Source organism: Pelophylax lessonae (assembly GCF_965119305.1).
Source record: "Pelophylax lessonae genome assembly, chromosome: 2".
NCBI classification, from domain to species: domain Eukaryota; kingdom Metazoa; phylum Chordata; class Amphibia; order Anura; family Ranidae; genus Pelophylax; species Pelophylax lessonae.
The window spans coordinates 715,969,073-715,989,915 of NC_138769.1; the positions used below are offsets into that span (position 1 = coordinate 715,969,073).

Below are 20,843 nucleotides of genomic sequence, written 5' to 3' on the forward strand. Positions count from 1 at the left end.
ATAATAGAAGTCAATGCAAGTCACAATCTGATTGTGACTGCTCCATGGACGGGAGGATCGCTACAGGTCAATAACAACTTCTGTTGTTATTTGATTGGATACCTAGGGATTTTTTTTCAAAAATCTATATCTTTCCTTACATTTCACCTAAGTCTTATTAAACCTATATGAAAGCTTCAAAGTAAAGAACACATATATAGAGACAATTGAGCCCCCCTGTATTCTTCCAATCAGGTTGGAGGCTATATTTTCATCATAAACAGACTCATTATGTCAAATTTAAAAAACAATTGGCTTGGCCCCTCCCCCCTCTGTGACGCATCGGATGCATAATGAAGGACCATATCCTTGGGTTCCATGATTAAGAGGCTCTTCCATCTTGGCTCATTCCAAATCGGGCACAAATTTAGTCTCTTATAGAGAAAAATAACTTATTAAAGATGCTCGTCAGTGTCCTGAAGAAGCTATCGATAAATGGCGAAACATGCTGAGCAGGCGCTAAATAGTTATTTATTTTATCTTTTTATATGGTTTTTATGAAAAAAACACTGTTTGTTATAGGTTTTGAATAAAATTTGTAAAAATAATTATTTTTTCTCCATCATTTATTGATATGTCCGCACCTTAAAAGTCCCACAACAAAATCCTATATTTATTCTTACTACTATTTAGGGATGTGGTGCTTGTAAAATCTATCTCCAGCAAACTTTTCCTAAAAATATTGAGTCGGATTAGTGTGAACCGGCTCTTACTAAGCAATCTTTGCAGGTAACAAAAAAAAAACAGCAAGATCGTTGTTTACCAACACAGATCTCTCTTATGTGAATGATGGAGCGGATCAGTCATAGGCTGGGACCTGCTGATTGGCTTTTGCTGTAACCAATTACAGCACACGCTTTACCCGGAAGCACTGATTATGTACCAGATACATGATTCAGCGCACAGCCGCCATGCCATAGTAGATGTACATGGGCGGTCACTAAGCGGTTAAAGTGGATTTCTACCTATGAAGCCAAATTTGAGGTCCCCCCCCCCACACTGTTCACATTCACACAGCATACCTAAATATAAAATAAATATAAACCTTACATTTTTAGTTGTCTTTTTGGAACAGGATTGTACATAGGACTCTATCGGTAGTATGTATTGTTCAGAACAGCCTGCGATGTGCTTATTTACAGTATCTCACAAAAGTAAGTACACCCCTCACATTTTTGTAAATATTTTATTCTATCTTTTCATATGACAACACTGAAGAAATGACACTTTGCTACAATGTAAAGTAGTGAGTGTACAGCTTATATAACAGTGTAAATTTGCTGTCCCCTCAAAATAACTCAACACACAGCCATTAAACCGCTGGCAACAAAAGTGAGTACACCCCTAAGTGAAAATGTCCGAATTGGGCCCAAAGTGTCAATATTTTGTGTGGCCACCATTATTTTCCAGCACTGCCTTAGCCCTCTTGGGCATGGAGTTCACCAGAGCTTCACAGGTTACCACTGGAGTCCTCTTCCACTCCTCCATGATGACATCACAAAGCTGGTGGATGTTAGAGACCTTGCGCTCCTCCACCTTCCGTTTGAGGATGCCCCACAGATGCTCAATAGGGTTTAGGTCTGGAGACATGCTTGGCCAGTCCATCACCTTTACCCTCAGCTTCTTTAGCAAGGCAGTGGTCATCTTGGAGGTGTATTTGATGCTTCATGTTGGAATACTGCCCTGCAGCCCAGTCTCTGAAGGGAGGGGATCATGCTCTGCTTCAGTATGTCACAGTACATGTTGGCATTCATGGTTCCCTCAATAAACTGTAGCTCCCCAGTGCCGGCAGCACTCATGCAGCCCCAGACCATGGCACTCCCACCACCATGCTTGACTGTAGGCAAGACACACTTGTCTTTGTACTCCTCACCTGGTTGCCGCCACACACGTTTGACACCATCTGAACCAAATGAGTTCATCTTGGTCTCATCAGACCACAGGGCATGGTTCCAGTAATCCATGTCCTTAGTCTGCTTGTCTTCAACAAACTGTTTGCAGGCTTTCCTGAGCATCATCTTTAGAAGAGGCTTCCTTCTGAGATGACAGCCATGCATACCAACTTGATGCAGTGTGCGGCGTATGGTCTGAGCACTGACAGGCTGACCCCCCACCCCTTCAACCTCTGCAGCAATGCTGGCAGCACTCATACGTCTATTTCCCAAAGACAGCCTCTGGATATGACGCTGAGCATGTGCACTCAACTTCTTTGGTAGACCATGGAGAGGCCTGTTCTGAGTGGAACCTGTCCTGTTAAACCGCTGTATGGCCTTGGCCACCGTGCTGCAGCTCAGTTTCAGGGTCTTGGCAATCTTCTTATAGCCTAGACCATCTTTATGTAGAGCAATGATTCTTTTTTTCAGATCCTCAGAGAGCTCTTTGCCATGAGGGGCCATGTTGAACTTCCAGTGACCAGCATGAGAGAGTGAGAGCGATAACACCAAATTTACCACACACCTGCTCCCCATTCACACCTGAGACCTTGTAACACTAATGAGTCACATGACACTGGGGAGGGAAAATGGTTAAATGGGCACAATTTGGACATTTTCACTGGGGTGTACTCACTTTTGTTGCCAGCGGTTTAGACATTAATGGCTGTGTGTTGAGTTATTTTGAGGGGACAGCAAATTTACACTGTTATACAAGCTGTACACTCACTACTTTACATTGTAGCAAAGTGTCATTTCTTCAGTGTTGTCACATGAAAAGATATAATAAAATATTTACAAAAATGTGAGGGGTGTACTGACTTTTGTGAGATACTGTAGGTAGACGTGAAGGACAGATTAGCTGTAAAGTGTATTAACATACAATGTACCACCCTTAGGATCTTTAACCCTTTGTTAGTGCACTTTGTTATAGTGAATATAACCCCTCAGCCCCCTTCATAACCCCTAAGACCCCATTCACACTAGCGCGACTTGTCAGGCGACTTGGTCGCCTGACAAGTCGCGGTCGGTCGCCTGCCATTGATTACCACAGGACCCGTTCTAATAGGAGCGACACAAGTCGCTCCGACTTAGAAAAAGGGTCCTGTACTACTTTGGGGCGACCTGGAGGCGACTTGCATTGACTTCAATTATATGAAGTCTGTGCAAGTCGCGCCGAGGTTGCGGTGCACGCTGTGCACCGCGACTTCACAGGTCGCCCCAGCAATTCGTGTCGCCCCTGTCTGAATGGGGTCTAAATGTCTGAAGGTAAAACAAATCCTATAACCTGAATGCCCTTTTGTAACTTGTTAGTAAAATTGTACACATCATTGTAACTACTTAGTGCATCCAGGTAGATAATACTTTATTAATTTCAGGAAAAATAGGCCTTCATTTACTGGCAAATGTTGTTGGATATCTCCTGAAATCTTCACATTATGAGGGGTTCCCATCATCCCTGTGCTGAGTTCCTGGGTCTGTACACCTGTTGTGTCCATAATAAGGGGTTCCCACCATCCCTGTGCTTAGTTCCCAGGTCTGTACACCTGCTGTGCCCATTATGAAGGGTTCCCACCATCCATGTGGTACGTTCCCGGGTCTGTACACCTGCTGTGCCCATTATGAAGGGTTCTCACCATCCCTGTGCTGAGTTCCCGGGTCTGTACACCTGCTGCGCCCATTATGAGGGGTTCCCACAATCCCTGTGCTGAGTTCCCAGGTCTGTACACCTGCTGTGCCCATTATGAGGGGTTCCCACAATCCCTGTGCTGAGTTCCCAGGTCTGTACACCTGCTGTGCCCATTATGAGGGGTTCCCAACATCCCTGTGCAGAGCCCCTGGGTCTGTACACCTGCTGTGCCCATTATGAGGAGTTCCCACCATCCCTGTGCAGAGCCCCTGGGTCTGTACTCCTGCTGTACCCATTATGAGGGGTTCCCACCATCACCACTGTAATTAATTTTATATTATAGAGAATGTAACAGACGGAATTGAAAAAAAACTAAAAGTGGGTGGGAAGACCCAAAACTTTTTAGGTGGGTGGGAGAAGAGTTCTATTGAAGTATTGAGGACACATAAGAAGTTCGGGACTGACTCGGCCCATCTGGCCCCACCTATAACTTAAACCTCACTTATGGGTGGACTGACCTTGTCGGGTGAATATTACAATAATAACTGGCACACCTGCTCAGTGAAAATGTGGAATACTTTCCCTTTTAGTGAACGTGGCTTATTTAAAAACCAGCGGTAGACTTTCTTGGCAGAGCGGGCAGCGTTAATCCTCTCACTCAATTAGCGTGCCCTATAACGAGGTGTGACTTCCCACTCTGAAGCCGGCACATCATCGCTCTCATTTGGATTTTTATTTAGCGCGCACACACACCCAGCGCGATCTTCGCTCCCAGGATCCGCAGTGTCTGTGCTGTCACCGGGAAGGAGGGGGTCAATCACTTGTTACCTTTAAAAGCTCCCTTGGCACAGAGCCTGCATGCAAATTCCTGCAAACCGGTCACGGGCTGGTAGACATGTATTCGCTCACAGCCGGGGAATGCCACTGCTTACACTCTCAGCATGAATGTTCCTTTTGTCTTCCTGTTGGACAGCTCTCAACCTGGGCACATATGGCGTCCGCCAGAATGCCGCAGGGCTGCCCGTTCTGCCCAGAAGCACGTCGCAGGACTATCAGAGATAACGTGGGCATTCTAGTAACTTTACAACACATTTATTTATTACAGGTATTTATTTAGTGCTGACAAATTACGCAGAGCCGTACAGTCACATCCTTTCTGCCCCAAGGAGCTTACAATCTAAGGGTTCTATTTCACCTAGTCAGCTTAAATTGGTGGAGGCACTCGTTATTGCAGTGGGAGGTTTTCAAATTGCTGCAGAATCTGCCTGCAAGTAGGCGCACAATAAAAAAAAAAAAAAAAGCCATCTGCTCTGCGGCCCGATGGGGTTGGGGTAGTAGATTCAGTTCCTACCAATGCTGCTATCCACATGGAGTTTGTATGTGCATGTTTTTACAGGCTTCCTTCGGGATGATCCAGATTTAACTTGTAACAATAAAAAAAAACATCATTAATTAATTCCAAATCATCCAAAGTCCTCCCCTGACTGTATGTGATGAGACATGGGGCTGTATGGACTGATGTGGATGGTGGCTGGGCTCTGTGTATATAAATGTGAATAACGTGGAATGTTGTCTTTCGCACGCAGGGCATCCGGGACCGTCTACATTGCAGTGGAAGTGGCCACCGGTCAGGAGGTAAACTGTTCTGGATTGTGTGTGCTGGACTCGCTGAAAATTAAAGTACTGTGCAGCTCAAAAAAAAAAAAAATATATATATATATTAAAATATTTACAAACATGTGAGGGGTGTACTCACTTTTGTGAGATACTGTGTGTGTGTGTGTACACACACACACACACACACACACACACACACACACACACACACACACACACAGCGGCACAGTGGTGTAGTGGTTAGCACTTTCACCTAGCAGCAAGAGGGTCGCTGGTTTGAATCCCAACCATGACACTACCTGCCTGGAGTTTGCATGTTCTCCCTGTGCCTGCGTGGGTTTCCTCCGGGGAAACCCGGTTTCCTCCCACACTCCAAAGACATGCTGGTAGGTTAATTGGATCCTGTATGAAATTGGCCCTACTGTGTATGTATGTGAGTTAGGGACATTAGATTGCAAGCTCCTTGAGGGCAGGGACTGATGTGAATGTACAATGTATATGTAAAGCACTGCGTAAATTGAGAGCGCTATATAAGTCCCTGAAATAAATAAATAAATATACACACACATATATGTATATATAGATATAATAAAATACTTACAAAAATGTGAGGGGTGTACTCACTTTTGTGAGATACTGTTTGTGTGTATATATATATACACACACACACACACACACACACACACACACACACACACACACACACACACACTAAAATTAGAATATCATCAAAAAGTTCATTTATTTCAGTATTTCAATTCAAAGAGTGAATATTTCAAGCATTTCTTTCTTTTAATTTTGATTATTATGGCTTACAGCTAATGAAAACCCAAAATTCAGTATCTCAGAAAATTAGAATATTACATGAGACCAATAAAAAGAGTTTTTTTAATACAGAAATGTTGGCTTAGTGAAAGTCTGTCCATGTACAGTATAGTATGCACTCAATACTTAGTCGGGGCTCCTTTTGCATGAATTACTGCATCAATGTGGCATGGCATGGAGGCGATCAGCCTGTGGCACTGCTGAGGAAGTCCAGGTTGCATTGATGGCGGCCTTCAGCTCATCTGCATTGTTGGGTTTGGTGTCTCTTATCTTCCTCTTGACAATACCCCACAGATTCTCTATGGCAGTGGTCTCCAAACTGCCGCCTGGGGGCCAGATGCGGCCCATTGCTTGCCTTTATCTGGCCCTTGGGGCACTCATTATTCCTCCCACTGATATGAGACAGTATTCTGCCAACTGCCATCAACAATGGGGCATCATTTCTCCCACTGACACCAACAATGGGGTGCTATTCCTCCCAATGATACCAGTATTGGGGCACTATTTCTCTCCCTAATACCAAATGTGATGTTTACTCCCACCGAAGCCAGGAAAGATTTCCACTCACGCTGGCCACAGTTCAGCCCCCATGAAGTCTGAAAGATGATAAACTGGCCCCTTGTTTAGAAAGTTTGGAGATCCCTGCTCTATGGGGTTTAGGTCAGGCGTTTTTGCTTGGCAATCAAGTGGTACCATAATCATGTGACCAGGTATTGGGAGTTTTGGCATTGTGGGCGGGTGCCCATTAGGGGAAACTTTCCTTCACTTCCTGTCAGAGATGCAGCAAGAAGTTAGAGGAAGTGCCCGAAAAGTAGCAAAGTGCCATTTCTTCAGTGTTGTCACATGAAAAGTAGTGAGTGTACAGCTTGTATAACAGTGTAAATTTGCTGTCCCCTCAAAATAACCCAACACACAGCCATTAATGTCTAAACCACTGGCAACAAAAGTGAGTACACCCACACAAGTGAAAATGTCTAAATTGGGCCCAAAGTGTCAATATTTTGTGTGAACACCATTATTTTCCAGCACTGCCTTAACCCTCTCGGGCATGGAGTTCACCAGAGCTTCACAGGTTGCCACTGGAGTCCTCTTCCACTCCTTCATGATGACATCACAGATCTGGTGGATGTTAGAGACCTTGCGCTCCTCCACCTTCCATTTGGGGATGCCCCACAGATGCTCAATAGGGTTTAGGTCTGGAGACATGCTTGGCCAGTCCATCACCTTTACCCTTAGCTTATTTAGCAAGGCAGTGGTCGTCTTGGAGGTGTGTTTGGGGTTGTTATCATGTTGGAATACTGCCCTGCGACCCAGTCTATGAAGGGAGGGGATCACGCTCTGATTCAGTATGTCACAGTACATGTTGGCATTCATGGTTCCCTCAATGAACTGTAGATCCCCAGTGTCGGCAGCACTCATGCACCCCCAGACCAAGACACTCCCACCACCATGCTTGGCTGTAGGCAAGACACACTTGTCTTTGTACTCCTCACCTGGTTGCCGCCACACACGCCTGACACCATCTGAACCAAATACGTTTATCTTGGTCTCATCAGACCACAGGACATGGTTCCAGTAATCCATGTCCTTAGTCTGCTTGTCTTCAGCAAACTGTTTGCAGGCTTTCTTGTTCATCATCTTTAGAAGAGGCTTCCTTCTGGGACAACAGCAATGCAGACTGATTTGATGCAGTGTGCAGTGTATGGTCTGAGCACTGACAGGCTGACCCCCCACCCCTTCAACCTCTGCAGCAATGCTGGCAGCACTCATACATCTATTTCCCAAAGACAACCTCTGAATATGACTCTGAGTACGTGCCTTCAACTTCTTTGGTTGACCATGGCGAGACCTGTTTTGAGTGGAACCTGTCCTGTTAAACCACTGTATGGTCTTGGCCACCATGCTGTAGCTCAGTTTCAGGGTCTTGGCAATCTTCTTATAGCTTAGACCATCTTTATGTAGAGCAACAATTCTTTTTTTCAGATTCTCATAGAGTTCTTTGCCATGAGGTGCCATGTTGAACTTCCAGTGACCAGTATGTGAGAGTGAGAGCGATAACACCAAATTTAACACACCTGCTCCCCATTCACACCTGAGACCTTGTAACACTAGCGAGTCACATGACACCGGGGAGGGAAAATGGCTAATTGGGCCCAATTTGGTCATTTTCACTTAGGGGTGTACCCACTTTTGTTTCCAGCGGTTTAGACATTAATGGCTGTGTGTTGAGTTATTTTGAGGGGACAGCAAATTTACATGGTTATACAAGCTGTACACTCACTACTTTACATTGTAGCAAAGTGTCATTTCTTCAGTGTTGTCACATGAAAAGATTGAATAAAATATTTACAAAAATGTCAGGGGTGTGAGAATGTGAGATACTGTATGTATATATATATATTCGTGATCGACCGATATAGGATTTTCATTTTATCGTTCCGAAATGGGCTGATATTTTCGTACATTTAAAAAACATTTTTTGTTTCTTTGACAGGTACTCTTGTGGAGGGATCTGGGGGTCTAAAAGACCCCAAACCCCTCCTCTGCACTTAAAAGCATTCAAAACGCCAAGTTTGGCTGTTTTGAATGCTGTCATTTTTTGAATCTGGCACCAGTCATGACATCACTTCTGGATTTTTGCATGGAGACTGCGGCTTTGATCGTGTCTTCGGCGGCCGTGCAGGCTGGTTCCCCGGGTCTCCTGAAGGCGGTGGGAGGGGCCGCATCGGTTGTCATCACAAGTCAGCCGACCGTCGGCTATGGACGCCGGTACCGGGGTGATGCCTCTAGCTGCAGACATCACTCCGGTACAGCACTTTCCCTAAATATCGGCAATATCGGTCACCTTGGTGGCCAATTCCAATATATCAGGGAAAGTGCATATCGGCCCTCCATATATCGGTCAATCCCTAATAAATATATATATATATATATATATATATATATACAGTATATAATACATTACTATATTTTTAGTCCATACAAAATTGCTAAAAAAAATTCTCACCGTGGAGACGGCTTCTCGTGCCTCCCCGCCAGAAGCAAACATTTGCTTGGCAGGAGGGATTCCCCCATCAACACTGTCTGTGTTGATGGGGGAATCGAGTGCATTTCTTTCTTGCAACTCGTGGTTGCAGGAAAGAAATTTGCACTGTGTATGGCCAGCCTTCGGTAACTCTGAAAAGACTGTTGTATCTGAAACTAAGCTTGGAGCGTTTCATAGATCCTTGTGTTCTCCTTGTAGGTGGCTATAAAACAGATGAATCTGCAGCAGCAGCCGAAGAAGGAGTTAATTATCAATGAGATCCTTGTAATGAGGCAAAACAAGAACCCGAACATTGTCAACTACCTGGACAGGTGAGTCCGGGGTGAATGAGAGATGCTGGAGCCCTGCACATGAATGTAAATATTTTATATTGTGATCATAATGAGTAATATTTTATGCAATACATAAACGCATCACTAACTTACTAACAGACATATCAGCCTGGATGTCCCACCACTTCCTCAAACTCAACTTGTCCAAAACCAAGCTCATAATATTTCCTCCGCCATGTGCCCCTTCCTTTGCCTTCTCTGTCAAGGTCAATGGCACAACTATCAGTCCATCCCCACGATGCCAGGGTGCTTGGTGTTATCCTGGACTGAATTCTCCTTTTGGCCCCACATCCAATCACTTTTCAAGGCTTGCCGCCTCAATCGCCAACATCTCCAAAATGCATCCCTTCCTAACCAATGACACCACAAGGCTCCTGATTCACTCTCTGGTTATCTCTCGCCCCAACTACTGCAACACCCTCCTCATTGGATTAAATAGGCAATCCTCCCTTCAGTCCATCATGAATACTGCCGCCAGGCTCATCCACCTTGCCAACCACTCCATGTCTGCTACTCCTTTCTGCCAATCCCACTGCCTTCCACTCACCCAACAAATTAAATTCAAAACACTAACAATAACTTTCAAAGTCACCCACAACTTAGCCCCCAGCTACATCACTAAGCTATTCTCAAAATACCAACCAAATCGTCCTTTTCTTTCCTCACAAGACCTCCTGTTCTCTAGCTCCCTTGTCACCTCCTCCCATGCTCACCTCTAGGACTTCTCCCGAGCCTCTCATATCCTTTGGAATTCCCTACCCTAATCTGTCAGACTATCTCCAACTCTATCAACTTTAAGGGTCCATTCACAGTAGCACGACTTGTCAGGCGACTTGGTCGCCTGACAAGTCGCAGTCGGTCGCTCGCCATTGAATAGTACAGGATCCGTTCTAATAGGAGCGACTTAGAAAAAGGGTCCTGTACTACTTTGGGGCGACCTGGAGGCAACTTGCATTGACTTCAATTATATGAAGTCCGTGCAAGTAGCGCCGAGGTCGCGGTGCACTTCACAGGTCGCCCCACAAAATCCTCTTGCGGCAGTGTGAATGGGCTGTTAGGCCATTTCCGAAAAATTCTCTCTTCATAGAAGCCTATTCTGCCTCCACCTAACAAATATACTTTTATTTTCTTCTCATAGCCCACATTTATTACATTTTGTATCACTTGACCCTCTGTCTTAGATTGTAAGCTCTAATGAACAGGGCCATCTGATTCTTCCTGTATTGTAACTGTACCGTATGCCCTTGTGTTGTAAAGTGCTGCAAAAACTGTTGGCGCTATATACGGTAAATCCTGTATAATAAAAATAATTTTTAAAAAATGAAGTCTTTCACCTTAATCTAACGTGACTAATGTGACCTTGGTCCTTGCAGTTACTTGGTTGGGGATGAGTTATGGGTCGTGATGGAATACCTGGCTGGTGGCTCACTCACCGATGTGGTGACAGAAACTCTTATGGATGAAGGACAGATTGCAGCTGTATGCAGAGAGGTAAATAGACTGTTATGGAAGGAGCAACTGTGTGCAGAGAAGTAATCACCACCATACTGCTTCAGCAGCATGAAGGTCAGAGTCGAAAAGTATTTTCTCTATCGCTCATTGACAGACGTAGTCCTCGGTGATACAGCACCTTCGGGTTATGTTGCCTCCACAGGAGCAGGACTAGACAGGAAATAAAAATACTCTGGCCACACCCCAGGGGCAGTCCCCGAGGGTATATCCTCTCTCTCTCCGCCACAGCAAATCAGTTTTTTTCTGTCTAGTCAGGAGTAAGGACCTAGATACCTTGCTGGGATCTTCGGTCCTGGCAGGATTTTTTTCTTAAAAAGATTTTTTAGACAGCTTTTTTCTCCAGTGTTCCTGTGAGATCTTCAAGCAAGAAAGCTGAACTGGGCGACGGGCTGGATGTTGAGATCCAGTGGTCACCCCAGTTCAGCCTACGAGCGCGTGCAGGCCATAGCTCCGCGCTGGGTCGGCCGCGACATAGTCCCACTGGAGGGACTGACCCCGCGAGTTAAACATCTCGCTGAAACGCCAAGGACCATGAGTCACGGCGTCCATATTGGTCGACAGCCCTCCCGCCCCGGTGGAGAGGGGTACTGTCAGGAGTTGGTGCCCGCCTGGTTCCGGTATGGTGAGTAGCATGTTCCCCCTTTTCCCCTGACGGGTCTTGTGGTGAACGCGGGCCCCTCTCTGTATGGTAAGGATGAGTTCCCCCTCTATCCTATAACATGGCACAGATCCCCCTACTTTGAGTGTGATTTTATGTGCAAAAAGCCAGGAGGCTTGGTTTGGGAGCTGACAATCTAATTGTAAACATGTTAAAAAGATTGTAATTAGTGGCAGATATAAATTAAGAGCTACCCCTTAGGTGCCATAATCCTAGTAATATACAAAGAAAAGAGAAAATGAATGGTACAACAAAACGTTGTCCAAGCATCTGTTGGCGGACTTTATGGGCACATACTGAGTGAACACACTTATTGATTTAAAAAAATTACTTTAATAGTTAAGAAAGTTTTAAAAGAAAACAAAAAGCACTATGCAAATGTTGACATATATATAGTTTCTTATACATTCAAAGTTGATATGCAGGCATTCTTGGCAATAGGTGAGGATTGTGGTTGTTATACCAATCTGATATAGTCAACGCGTTTCGCATTTGCGCTTCATCAGGACCTCAGATGATAAAATGACCTCCTCAAGATGCAGTGCACGATACCGTACGACCGGGGGCTGAGCTCAATGGCTGAGCACCTCAGACCACGACCACCTTGAACTATATTTGATGGATATGGGAACAGGTAGGACGGCTGGATGGAGAATGATATGTGGATCGCCTGAGCGTCTTACACAAATGACTTGTATTCTTATACATCAGACAAAAAGATGTCACTGTTATAGATAGTCTCTGATATCTTGTTATTCTAGGAAATTGGGTAGACTCTCATCCAACTGGTAGTAGTAAAACAGATCGATTTGTGATGCTATTACGTCCACATTCATATTCCAGCCGCCTCAGGAGGCTGGAATATGAATGTGGACGTAATAGCATCACAAATCGATCTGTTTTACTACTACCAGTTGGATGAGAGTCTACCCAATTTCCTAGAATAACAAGATATCAGAGACTATCTATAACAGTGACATCTTTTTGTCTGATGTATAAGAATACAAGTCATTTGTGTAAGACGCTCAGGCGATCCACATATCATTCTCCATCCAGCCGTCCTACCTGTTCCCATATCCATCAAATATAGTTCAAGGTGGTCGTGGTCTGAGGTGCTCAGCCATTGAGCTCAGCCCCCGGTCGTACGGTATCGTGCACTGCATCTTGAGGAGGTCATTTTATCATCTGAGGTCCTGATGAAGCGCAAATGCGAAACGCGTTGACTATATCAGATTGGTATAACAACCACAATCCTCACCTATTGCCAAGAATGCCTGCATATCAACTTTGAATGTATAAGAAACTATATATATGTCAACATTTGCATAGTGCTTTTTGTTTTCTTTTAAAACTTTCTTAACTATTAAAGTAATTTTTTTAAATCAATAAGTGTGTTCACTCAGTATGTGCCCATAAAGTCCGCCAACAGATGCTTGGACAACGTTTTGTTGTACCATTCATTTTCTCTTTTCTTTGTAATTAGTGGCAGTATGGGTATCTTACTGTGATAATATAAGTATCCTACCAGTCAGTAGCCACGGACATGTAGACTGCTTTCCTAGTCAAGTCTCCAGCGATAGCAGGCCTTCCGAACGGCCATGCGGTCCGCCAGGGCCGGTACCGCCGACCAGGCTAAATCCCCATGTAGAGAAGGTGTTGTGATGCTCTGCAGTCACGCCGCTATTCGGTACTAACCGCCGCCATTGTTTGCTAGATCGCACGAGGCCGCCATTTTGGCGTAGCCTCGTGTCTCCAGCATGGGGGCGGCCATGTTTGAGGTGATCCAAACACCTCGTGGAGCTAGGGGAGGCGCCGGAAGGCGTGCAGAGGGGCGGAGCCGCCTCCTTTCTTCCTGGGCAGCCAGCCAAAAGACTTCCTGTTTGTGAACACAGCGCTGTAACCTGTTGCAGTGAACTCTGAGCATCAAGTGGTGAGCCTGGGGGTCTATCTCTCTCTCTCTCTCGATCGATAGGGATCCCTAGCAGTTAACACTGAGGGGCTTTTGTGGCGCTGGGGGTCTGAAAAAAAAAAAAAAAGTTTTTTATTTAAATTTGAATTGTATTTTCCGGGAAATTACTGGAATAATCATGGACCCTGCCACACAAATACCCCCACCTGTTTCCCTCGAGGGGGCCACGGGACCCGCCGGTGCACAGAGTATGGATGCATTTACAGCAGTTTTGGAGTCTTTGGTGGCTCGGGTGGAGGCAGCCTGTCAGGGACGGGGGTCAAGAAAGCGACCCCCGCCTACCCCTATATTATCTGACACCTCTGACTCAGATTCAGAGATGGTCACTGCAGCTGCAGGTCCCTCTGCAAGGGCTGTTATCTCAGGTAAAGCTCCCTCAGACAGTGAGGAGGACGTTCTTTCTCCCGCTATAATTCAGGAAGAAGCATTGGTGGACGCACTAGTTGTGGCGGTGCGGGAAACCTTAAGACTTGAGGTTTCACCGGCAGAGGCAACTGAAACAGAGATTCCCTTTGGTACTAACAAGCCCATTAAAACGGTGAAGGTTTTTCCTGTACCCAAGTGTTTTGGTAATAAAATTAAAGGAGAATGGGAGCATTCTAAGCGTACCTTTACTATTTCCAAGCGTATTGCTAGACGCTATCCGTTTGAGGAATCCCTCATTAAGAAATGGACGGTACCACCAGTGGTGGATCCACCTATTTCCAGGCTGAATAAAGCCACGGTTATCCCAGTGGAGGACACTTCGTCCTTTAAGGATCCGGTGGATCGAAAGATGGAAGCGGAGTCCCGCACTATCTTCTCCCTGATAGGGTCAGCATTTAGACCAGTAATTGTTATTGGTCTAGTTTCCCAGACACTAACGGAATGGGCGAGAGTGGTACGCCAAAACCTAAGGGGAAAAGATATCCCCCAGGGAACATCTGATTTGATGGAACAGATTATACAAGGGCTACAGTTTATCTGTGACGCAGCCTTGGATGCTACCCCCCTATTAGGGCATGCATCTATGTCAGCGGTAATCCTCAGATGTGTGCTGTGGTTAAAATGCTGGTCAGCTGACCTAGGTTCCAAAAAGACCTTGACGAATCTCCCCTTTCAGGGGAATCGCCTATTTGGGGCCACCCTAGATGAAATTATTAAGGACGCCACTGGGGGCAAGAGCACTTTCTTGCCACAGGCTGCTAAAGCTAAGGGACCTCGCAACAAGCGAGGACCTTTCTTTACCGCCCATAAAGGGTTCGCACGCCCGGCTGGAACAAGCGGGAAAGGCAAGACTCCTCCAGGAGGGTTCAAGAAAGGCTGGTCGGACAAACAGAGGACCGACTCAGCCAAACCCGAAGCAAAGGATTACACAGCCTGAAGGTGCGCCCCCACCCGGGTTGAGGGTGGGGGGACGTTTTCACCGGTATTCAGGACATTAGATCGAGCATCGACTACTACTACCGGTGCGATTCTTCCCTTCCAACATTTAAGTACTACAGGGAGCGGTAGTCACTGTTCCCTGAATAGATCTTTTCCTTTACCTTTTCCTAAAATTAGTCTCAATTCCCCACAGGAATCGGATCTGGTTGACCAGACAGACCAAGAAGCCTCTAGCCGGGTGACTTCGGTCCCTGAGATTCAACCAGGAGAGATCACCGTTCCTGATAGGAATCAGGTGTCTGATAAATGTGTGGGAACAGAAAACGACCAGACTTTGTCGGATGGTCGGGGCCAGATAGCTCTAGGGACGCCTGGTTCAGATCTCGTCAGTGCCAGTGGTCCTAGAAATTCTAGGCTGGCCTCGTCAAGCCGGCCTGGCCGACTTGGACTTGCTAGTCGCGGACGTTCCGTGGGAACTGCGTCTCAGGGAGTATCTGCGGTCTCGAGGACCAATCTACCATTGTGCTTTACAGTCGCTGGTTTTAATGGCCTGGCCATTGAGACCCAAGTACTGAAGGACAGAGGGTTGTCAGCTTCAGTCATTCCTACCCTTATTAAAGCAAGGAAAGCGACTTCCAGCAGAGTCTATTATCACACATGGAAGACTTATATCGCGTGGTGCGAATCTTTAGGATTTCCTCCACGTACCTATTCGGTGACTAGAATATTGGCCTTTTTGCAAAAAGGGGTTGAGCAGAAGCTAGCCTTGAGCACCATCAAGGGTCAAGTTTCAGCATTAGCAATTTTCTTTCAGAAACTTTTAGCTACCAAGTCCTTGGTGCGGAATTTCATCCAGGGGGTGCGGCACCTGGCTCCACCAGTCCGCGCGCCCTTACCGCCCTGTGATCTTAATTTGGTTTTGTCGGTTCTACAGAAACCTCCTTTTGAAAACATCAGGGAGATTCCCTTGCTTACTTTATCCCAGAAGGTGGCCTTCTTGGTGGCTATCACTTCTGCACGCAGGGTGTCAGAACTGGCTGCTTTATCATGCCAGTCCCCATACTTGGTGATTCATAGGGATAAGGTAGTACTCCATCCTAAGCCATCCTTTCTTCCTAAGGTGGTTTCAGATTTTCATCTGAATGAAGATATTGTACTACCTTCCTTGTGTCCTCAGCCCAATCATCATCGGGAACATGCGTTGCATTCCTTGGATGTGGTTCGGGCAATCAGGGTATACCTGAAGGCTACGGAATCGTTCCGTAAGACGGATTCACTTTTTGTGATCACGGATGGCCCCAGAAAGGGGTTGCCTGCATCTGCCGCGACTATTGCCAAATGGATTAGACAGACGGTGGTACAGGCTTATTCTATTAAGGGTCAGAGTCCTCCGTTCCCTGTTAGGGCGCACTCCACTCGAGCGCTCAGTACTTCCTGGGCCTTTCGCCATCAGGCGTCAGTGGTCCAGGTATGTAAGGCGGCCACCTGGTCGTCGGTACATACCTTTTACAAAATTTTATAAAATTGATGTGATGGCATCGGCGGATGCCTCTTTTGGCCGCAAAGTGCTGCAGGCCGCAATTTGAGGAGACCGGTGGTCTACCTCGAGGGTTTTTTTCTGTTGAAAAATTTTTTTGTTGAGTCTCATCATTAAGGATGAGCATTGTAAACTTCTAGTTGGCACCGGTTGGGCCTTCTAGATTTGGATTTGATTTCCATTTTCCCACCCCTCATTTGTGATACTGCTCTGGGACTTCCCGAAGGTGCTGTATCACCGAGGACTACGTCTGTCAATGAGCGATAGAGAAAAATGGATTTTTGTAAAATCTTACCGTAAAATCCTTTTCTCTTAGCTCATTGACAGACGTAGTACCCGCCCCTCTGTTTTTGAGTTGGGTTGGGTTAAATTCTCTAAGCACTGCTCTTGTGACATAACTGATTTGCTGTGGCGGAGAGAGAGAGGATATACCCTCGGGGACTGCCCCTGGGGTGTGGCCAGAGTATTTTTATTTCCTGTCTAGTCCTGCTCCTGTGGAGGCAACATAACCCGAAGGTGCTGTATCACCGAGGACTACGTCTGTCAATGAGCTAAGAGAAAAGGATTTTACGGTAAGATTTTACAAAAATCCATTTATTACTTTTCTTTTACAGTCTAGCTCTTTTTGTTTTAGTGACCAAGCTATTTTTCGTTATTTGGTTTGCTGACAGAGTCCATTTAATGTCTCAGAAATTGTCTGTCCCTTGGTACATAGCTAACACACCTCTCCTGTCTTTAGTGTCTGCAGGCCCTGGAATTCCTGCACGCCAACCAAGTCATTCATCGGGATATTAAGAGCGACAACATCCTGCTGGGCATGGATGGATCGGTCAAGCTAAGTACGTATCTTTTACAGGTTTTAGTGCACTGATCCCCAAGAAGATGCTTGTGACCAATCTTGGCCATGTGGCTGCCTTTGCCACCACCCAAATTAGGCTCTGAGGAAGCTCTTGGGAACTGTATCTTTCCAGAATTCCTACCACATTCTACACCAATGGGGGTCAATTTTGTTTATATAGGGGGCCTCAATTGTGGCCCCTGACATCACCAAAGGGACGCACATAATCAATAGAAGTTTTGCAAAAGAAAGGTCTCAAACACTACAGATATGCAAAAGGACATTTTCAAAAGGCTGCAGACATACTATCGGAGATAGTCAAAGACTGCAAACACACTGTTAGAGATGGCCAAAGGCTGCAGATGCATATTGGAGGTGGTCAAAGCTTGCTGACACCTATTGGAGATGGTCAAAGGCTTTAAACATGCTGTAGGAGACACAGTGAAGGAGATGGCCAGAGACTTTAGACACACTATGGGAGATGGTCAAAGACTGTAGACACACTATGGGAGATAGTCAAAGACTGTAGACACGCTATGGAAGATGATCAAAGACTATAGACTAGCTATGGGAGATGGTCAGAGACTGTAGACACGCTATGGGAGATGATCAAAGACTGTAGACACGCTATGGGAGATGATCAAAGACTGTAGACACGCTATGGGAGATGGTCAAAGACTGTAGACACGCTATGGGAGATGGTCAAAGACTGTAGACTCGCTATGGGAGATGGTCAAAGACTGTAGACTCGCTATGGGAGATGATCAAAGACTGTAGACACACTATGGGAGATGATCAAAGACTGTAGACACGCTATGGGTGATGGTCAGAGACTGTAGACACGCTATGAGAGATGGTCAAAGACTCTGGACACCCAATGGTAGATGGCCAAAGACTGCAGACACACTAAGGGAGATGGTCAGAGGTTGTAGAAACCACTATGAAGATGGTCAAAGACTTTAGACCTGCCATGGAAGCAAGCACACTAATGGGAGATGGTCAAAGGCTGCAGACGCTAGGAATGATGGTCAAATACTGTAGACACACCATGGGAGAGGTCAGATTGCAAACACACTAGGGATGATGGTCAGACTGTAGAAACATTATTGGAGATGTCAACTGCAGGCACACTAGGAATGATGGTTAAAGACTGTAGACACGCTATGAGAGATGTTCAAAGACAGAAGACACGCTATGAGAGATGGTCAAAGACTCTGGACACCCAATGGGAGATGGTCAAAGACTGCAGACAAACTAAGGGAGATGGTCAGAGGTTGTATAAACCACTTTTGAGATTGTCAAAGACTGTAGACCTGCCATGGAAGTAAGCACACTAATGGGAGATGGTCAAATACTGTAGACACACCATTGGAGAGGTCAGATTGCAAACACACTAGGTATGATGGTCAGACTGTAGAAACATTATTGGAGATGTCGACTGCAGGCACACTAGGAATGATGCTTAAAAACTGTAGACACTCTATAAGAGGTAATGTATTAGATTGTCTGCAACCTAAACTCTCCTGTAGAATATTAGGAGGCCTAAGCTGGCCACGGATTCCTCCAGCCACACAAAAAAGGTTAATGGAGACACCTTTCTCCCCTGATGGGACATTGTATTCTGGCAAAGGGGTTTGGCGCTATCAGAATACCCTGATCAGTGTCTGAAAATGATCGACTTCTATTGAGCAAGAATGGCCTTCAACTGATCTAAATTTGTCTAGTCCCTGCTGAACCAGCCAAATTGTAATCTGTCTATGGCCAGTTTAACTGTCTCTTTACAGACTGCACAACAAAACATACCGAGAGCATTGCTCTTATATCATCTTTCTGCCAACAAAATACATTCTAGCCAATGAACCTGTTATTTTATATCGATCCTAACATTAGCATATAAGCACCTAATATTGTCATTTAGTTGTTAGTAAAGGATATGCATTAACAATGATAAATGATAACCAAGATTTTGGTTTAATGTATTGAATGTTAAAGCGGAGTTCCGGGCACAAAAACAATTTTTTTTTTTTGTGCCCCTCCGCTAGGAAGAGCTCACCTGAAAAGGAATTGGATAGTTATTTTTATTTTTTTTGTTTACTCACCTTTTTATTGAAGATCGTAAATACTCACCTATGACTGCTTCCTCCCTCGGAGCCGCGGCTCACCCCGTCACTTCCTGCCTCGCGATGATTCCTGGGAGCTAAACGTCATCGCTCCCAGGAATCAATGCGATGGCACCGGCCCCGCTCGTCGTTTCCGGGCGACGCCGCATTCCCCTGCTAAACAGCTTCTGGGCATGCCCAGAAGCTGTTTAGGAATGCGGCGCCGCACCGGAAGTGACGAGAGGGGCCGGTGCAGTGCATTCTGGGACACGAAGACGCGGAAGAAGACAGAGAAGAGGACCGCGCCGGCTTCAGCTGCCCACAACAGAGATGGAAATGCTGTGGAAGAAATTTTCTAAGTAAGTATTTCTTCTAAAAGGTAAGTGCGAACCGGGACAGATCAGAGGCTATCCATTGTGGAATGTGCTAGCCCTGACTGTCCCGGGGGTATGTTCAGCAAAAAATCATTTCTGTGCCCGGAACTCCGCTTTAAGTATTAAATGTGTTTTGTTCTCTTTTTTCTTCTTGTTTTCAGCTGACTTTGGCTTCTGTGCCCAGATCACCCCAGAGCAGAGTAAACGTAGTACAATGGTTGGCACGCCATACTGGATGGCCCCTGAAGTGGTCACTCGTAAAGCTTATGGCCCTAAAGTGGACATCTGGTCTCTGGGCATCATGGCTATAGAGATGATAGAAGGAGAGCCTCCTTATCTGAATGAGAATCCACTCCGGGTAAGTAGCTACTTCAGGCTAAATCCCAGTTTAGTTTAAACCTGGGTTGGTGTTAAAATGTTAAACAAAGATGAGGATTGTAAAGCAGTGGGTAAGCGATGCCCGCTCAAATGTTTCTAATCTTAAAGGATAAGTCCACCCTAACACTAAAATCCTTGCATCTCTAGACCTCCACGATCTAACACTAACCTATTTAGCCCTTCAAAGAAAAAAAATCCGTATACTTTCCTTTTTTGAAGCCAATCTGACCCAGTCCCACGCTGAGCTGTCATCTGCGGCTTCACTGTCTAGGCGGGCGCAGAGGACATATCCGACAATGGAAGCCCCAAAGTAAGTCTATAGGTGATGTCACTTCCCATTCATTTCACGGCCGTTGGCGGCCGTGTCCTCTGCAGAGCTTCTGCCACTGGAGAGCGGAGCGGATCGGATCGGCTTCAAAAAAGGCATGTATACTGATTTCTTCTTTACAGGGCTAGATAGGTTAGTGTTAGATCATGGAGGTCTATAGATGCAGGGATTTTACTTTTAGGGTGGACTAACACTTTAAGCTTCCCATGCTTGCCTCCCTGCTCTGGGGGCACTCGTGCATGCTCGCTCCTGAGCCGCCTCTGTGTGTCTATGAGACACACAGAATGCGGCCCCACTCCGCACTTCCTCCTCACTGGCTGCGATTGAGAGCAGCGGGAGCCAAAGGCTGTTATCTCAGCCAATGA

The 20,843-nt window shown here is 45.8% G+C and overlaps 1 protein-coding gene across 2 annotated transcripts in view; it reads left to right on the forward strand.

The window, feature by feature from the left end:
- Positions 1-20,843, forward strand: part of PAK1 (p21 (RAC1) activated kinase 1) — a 177,971-nt gene that overhangs the window by 135,864 nt on the left and 21,264 nt on the right. For both annotated transcript variants that reach the window (XM_082245289.1, XM_082245288.1), the window contains exons 9-13: positions 5,187-5,235; positions 9,287-9,399; positions 10,794-10,911; positions 17,201-17,300; positions 19,934-20,130. In XM_082245289.1, the coding sequence (XP_082101415.1) occupies positions 5,187-5,235; positions 9,287-9,399; positions 10,794-10,911; positions 17,201-17,300; positions 19,934-20,130 (577 nt within the window). The remainder of the gene's footprint in view (positions 1-5,186; positions 5,236-9,286; positions 9,400-10,793; positions 10,912-17,200; positions 17,301-19,933; positions 20,131-20,843) is intronic.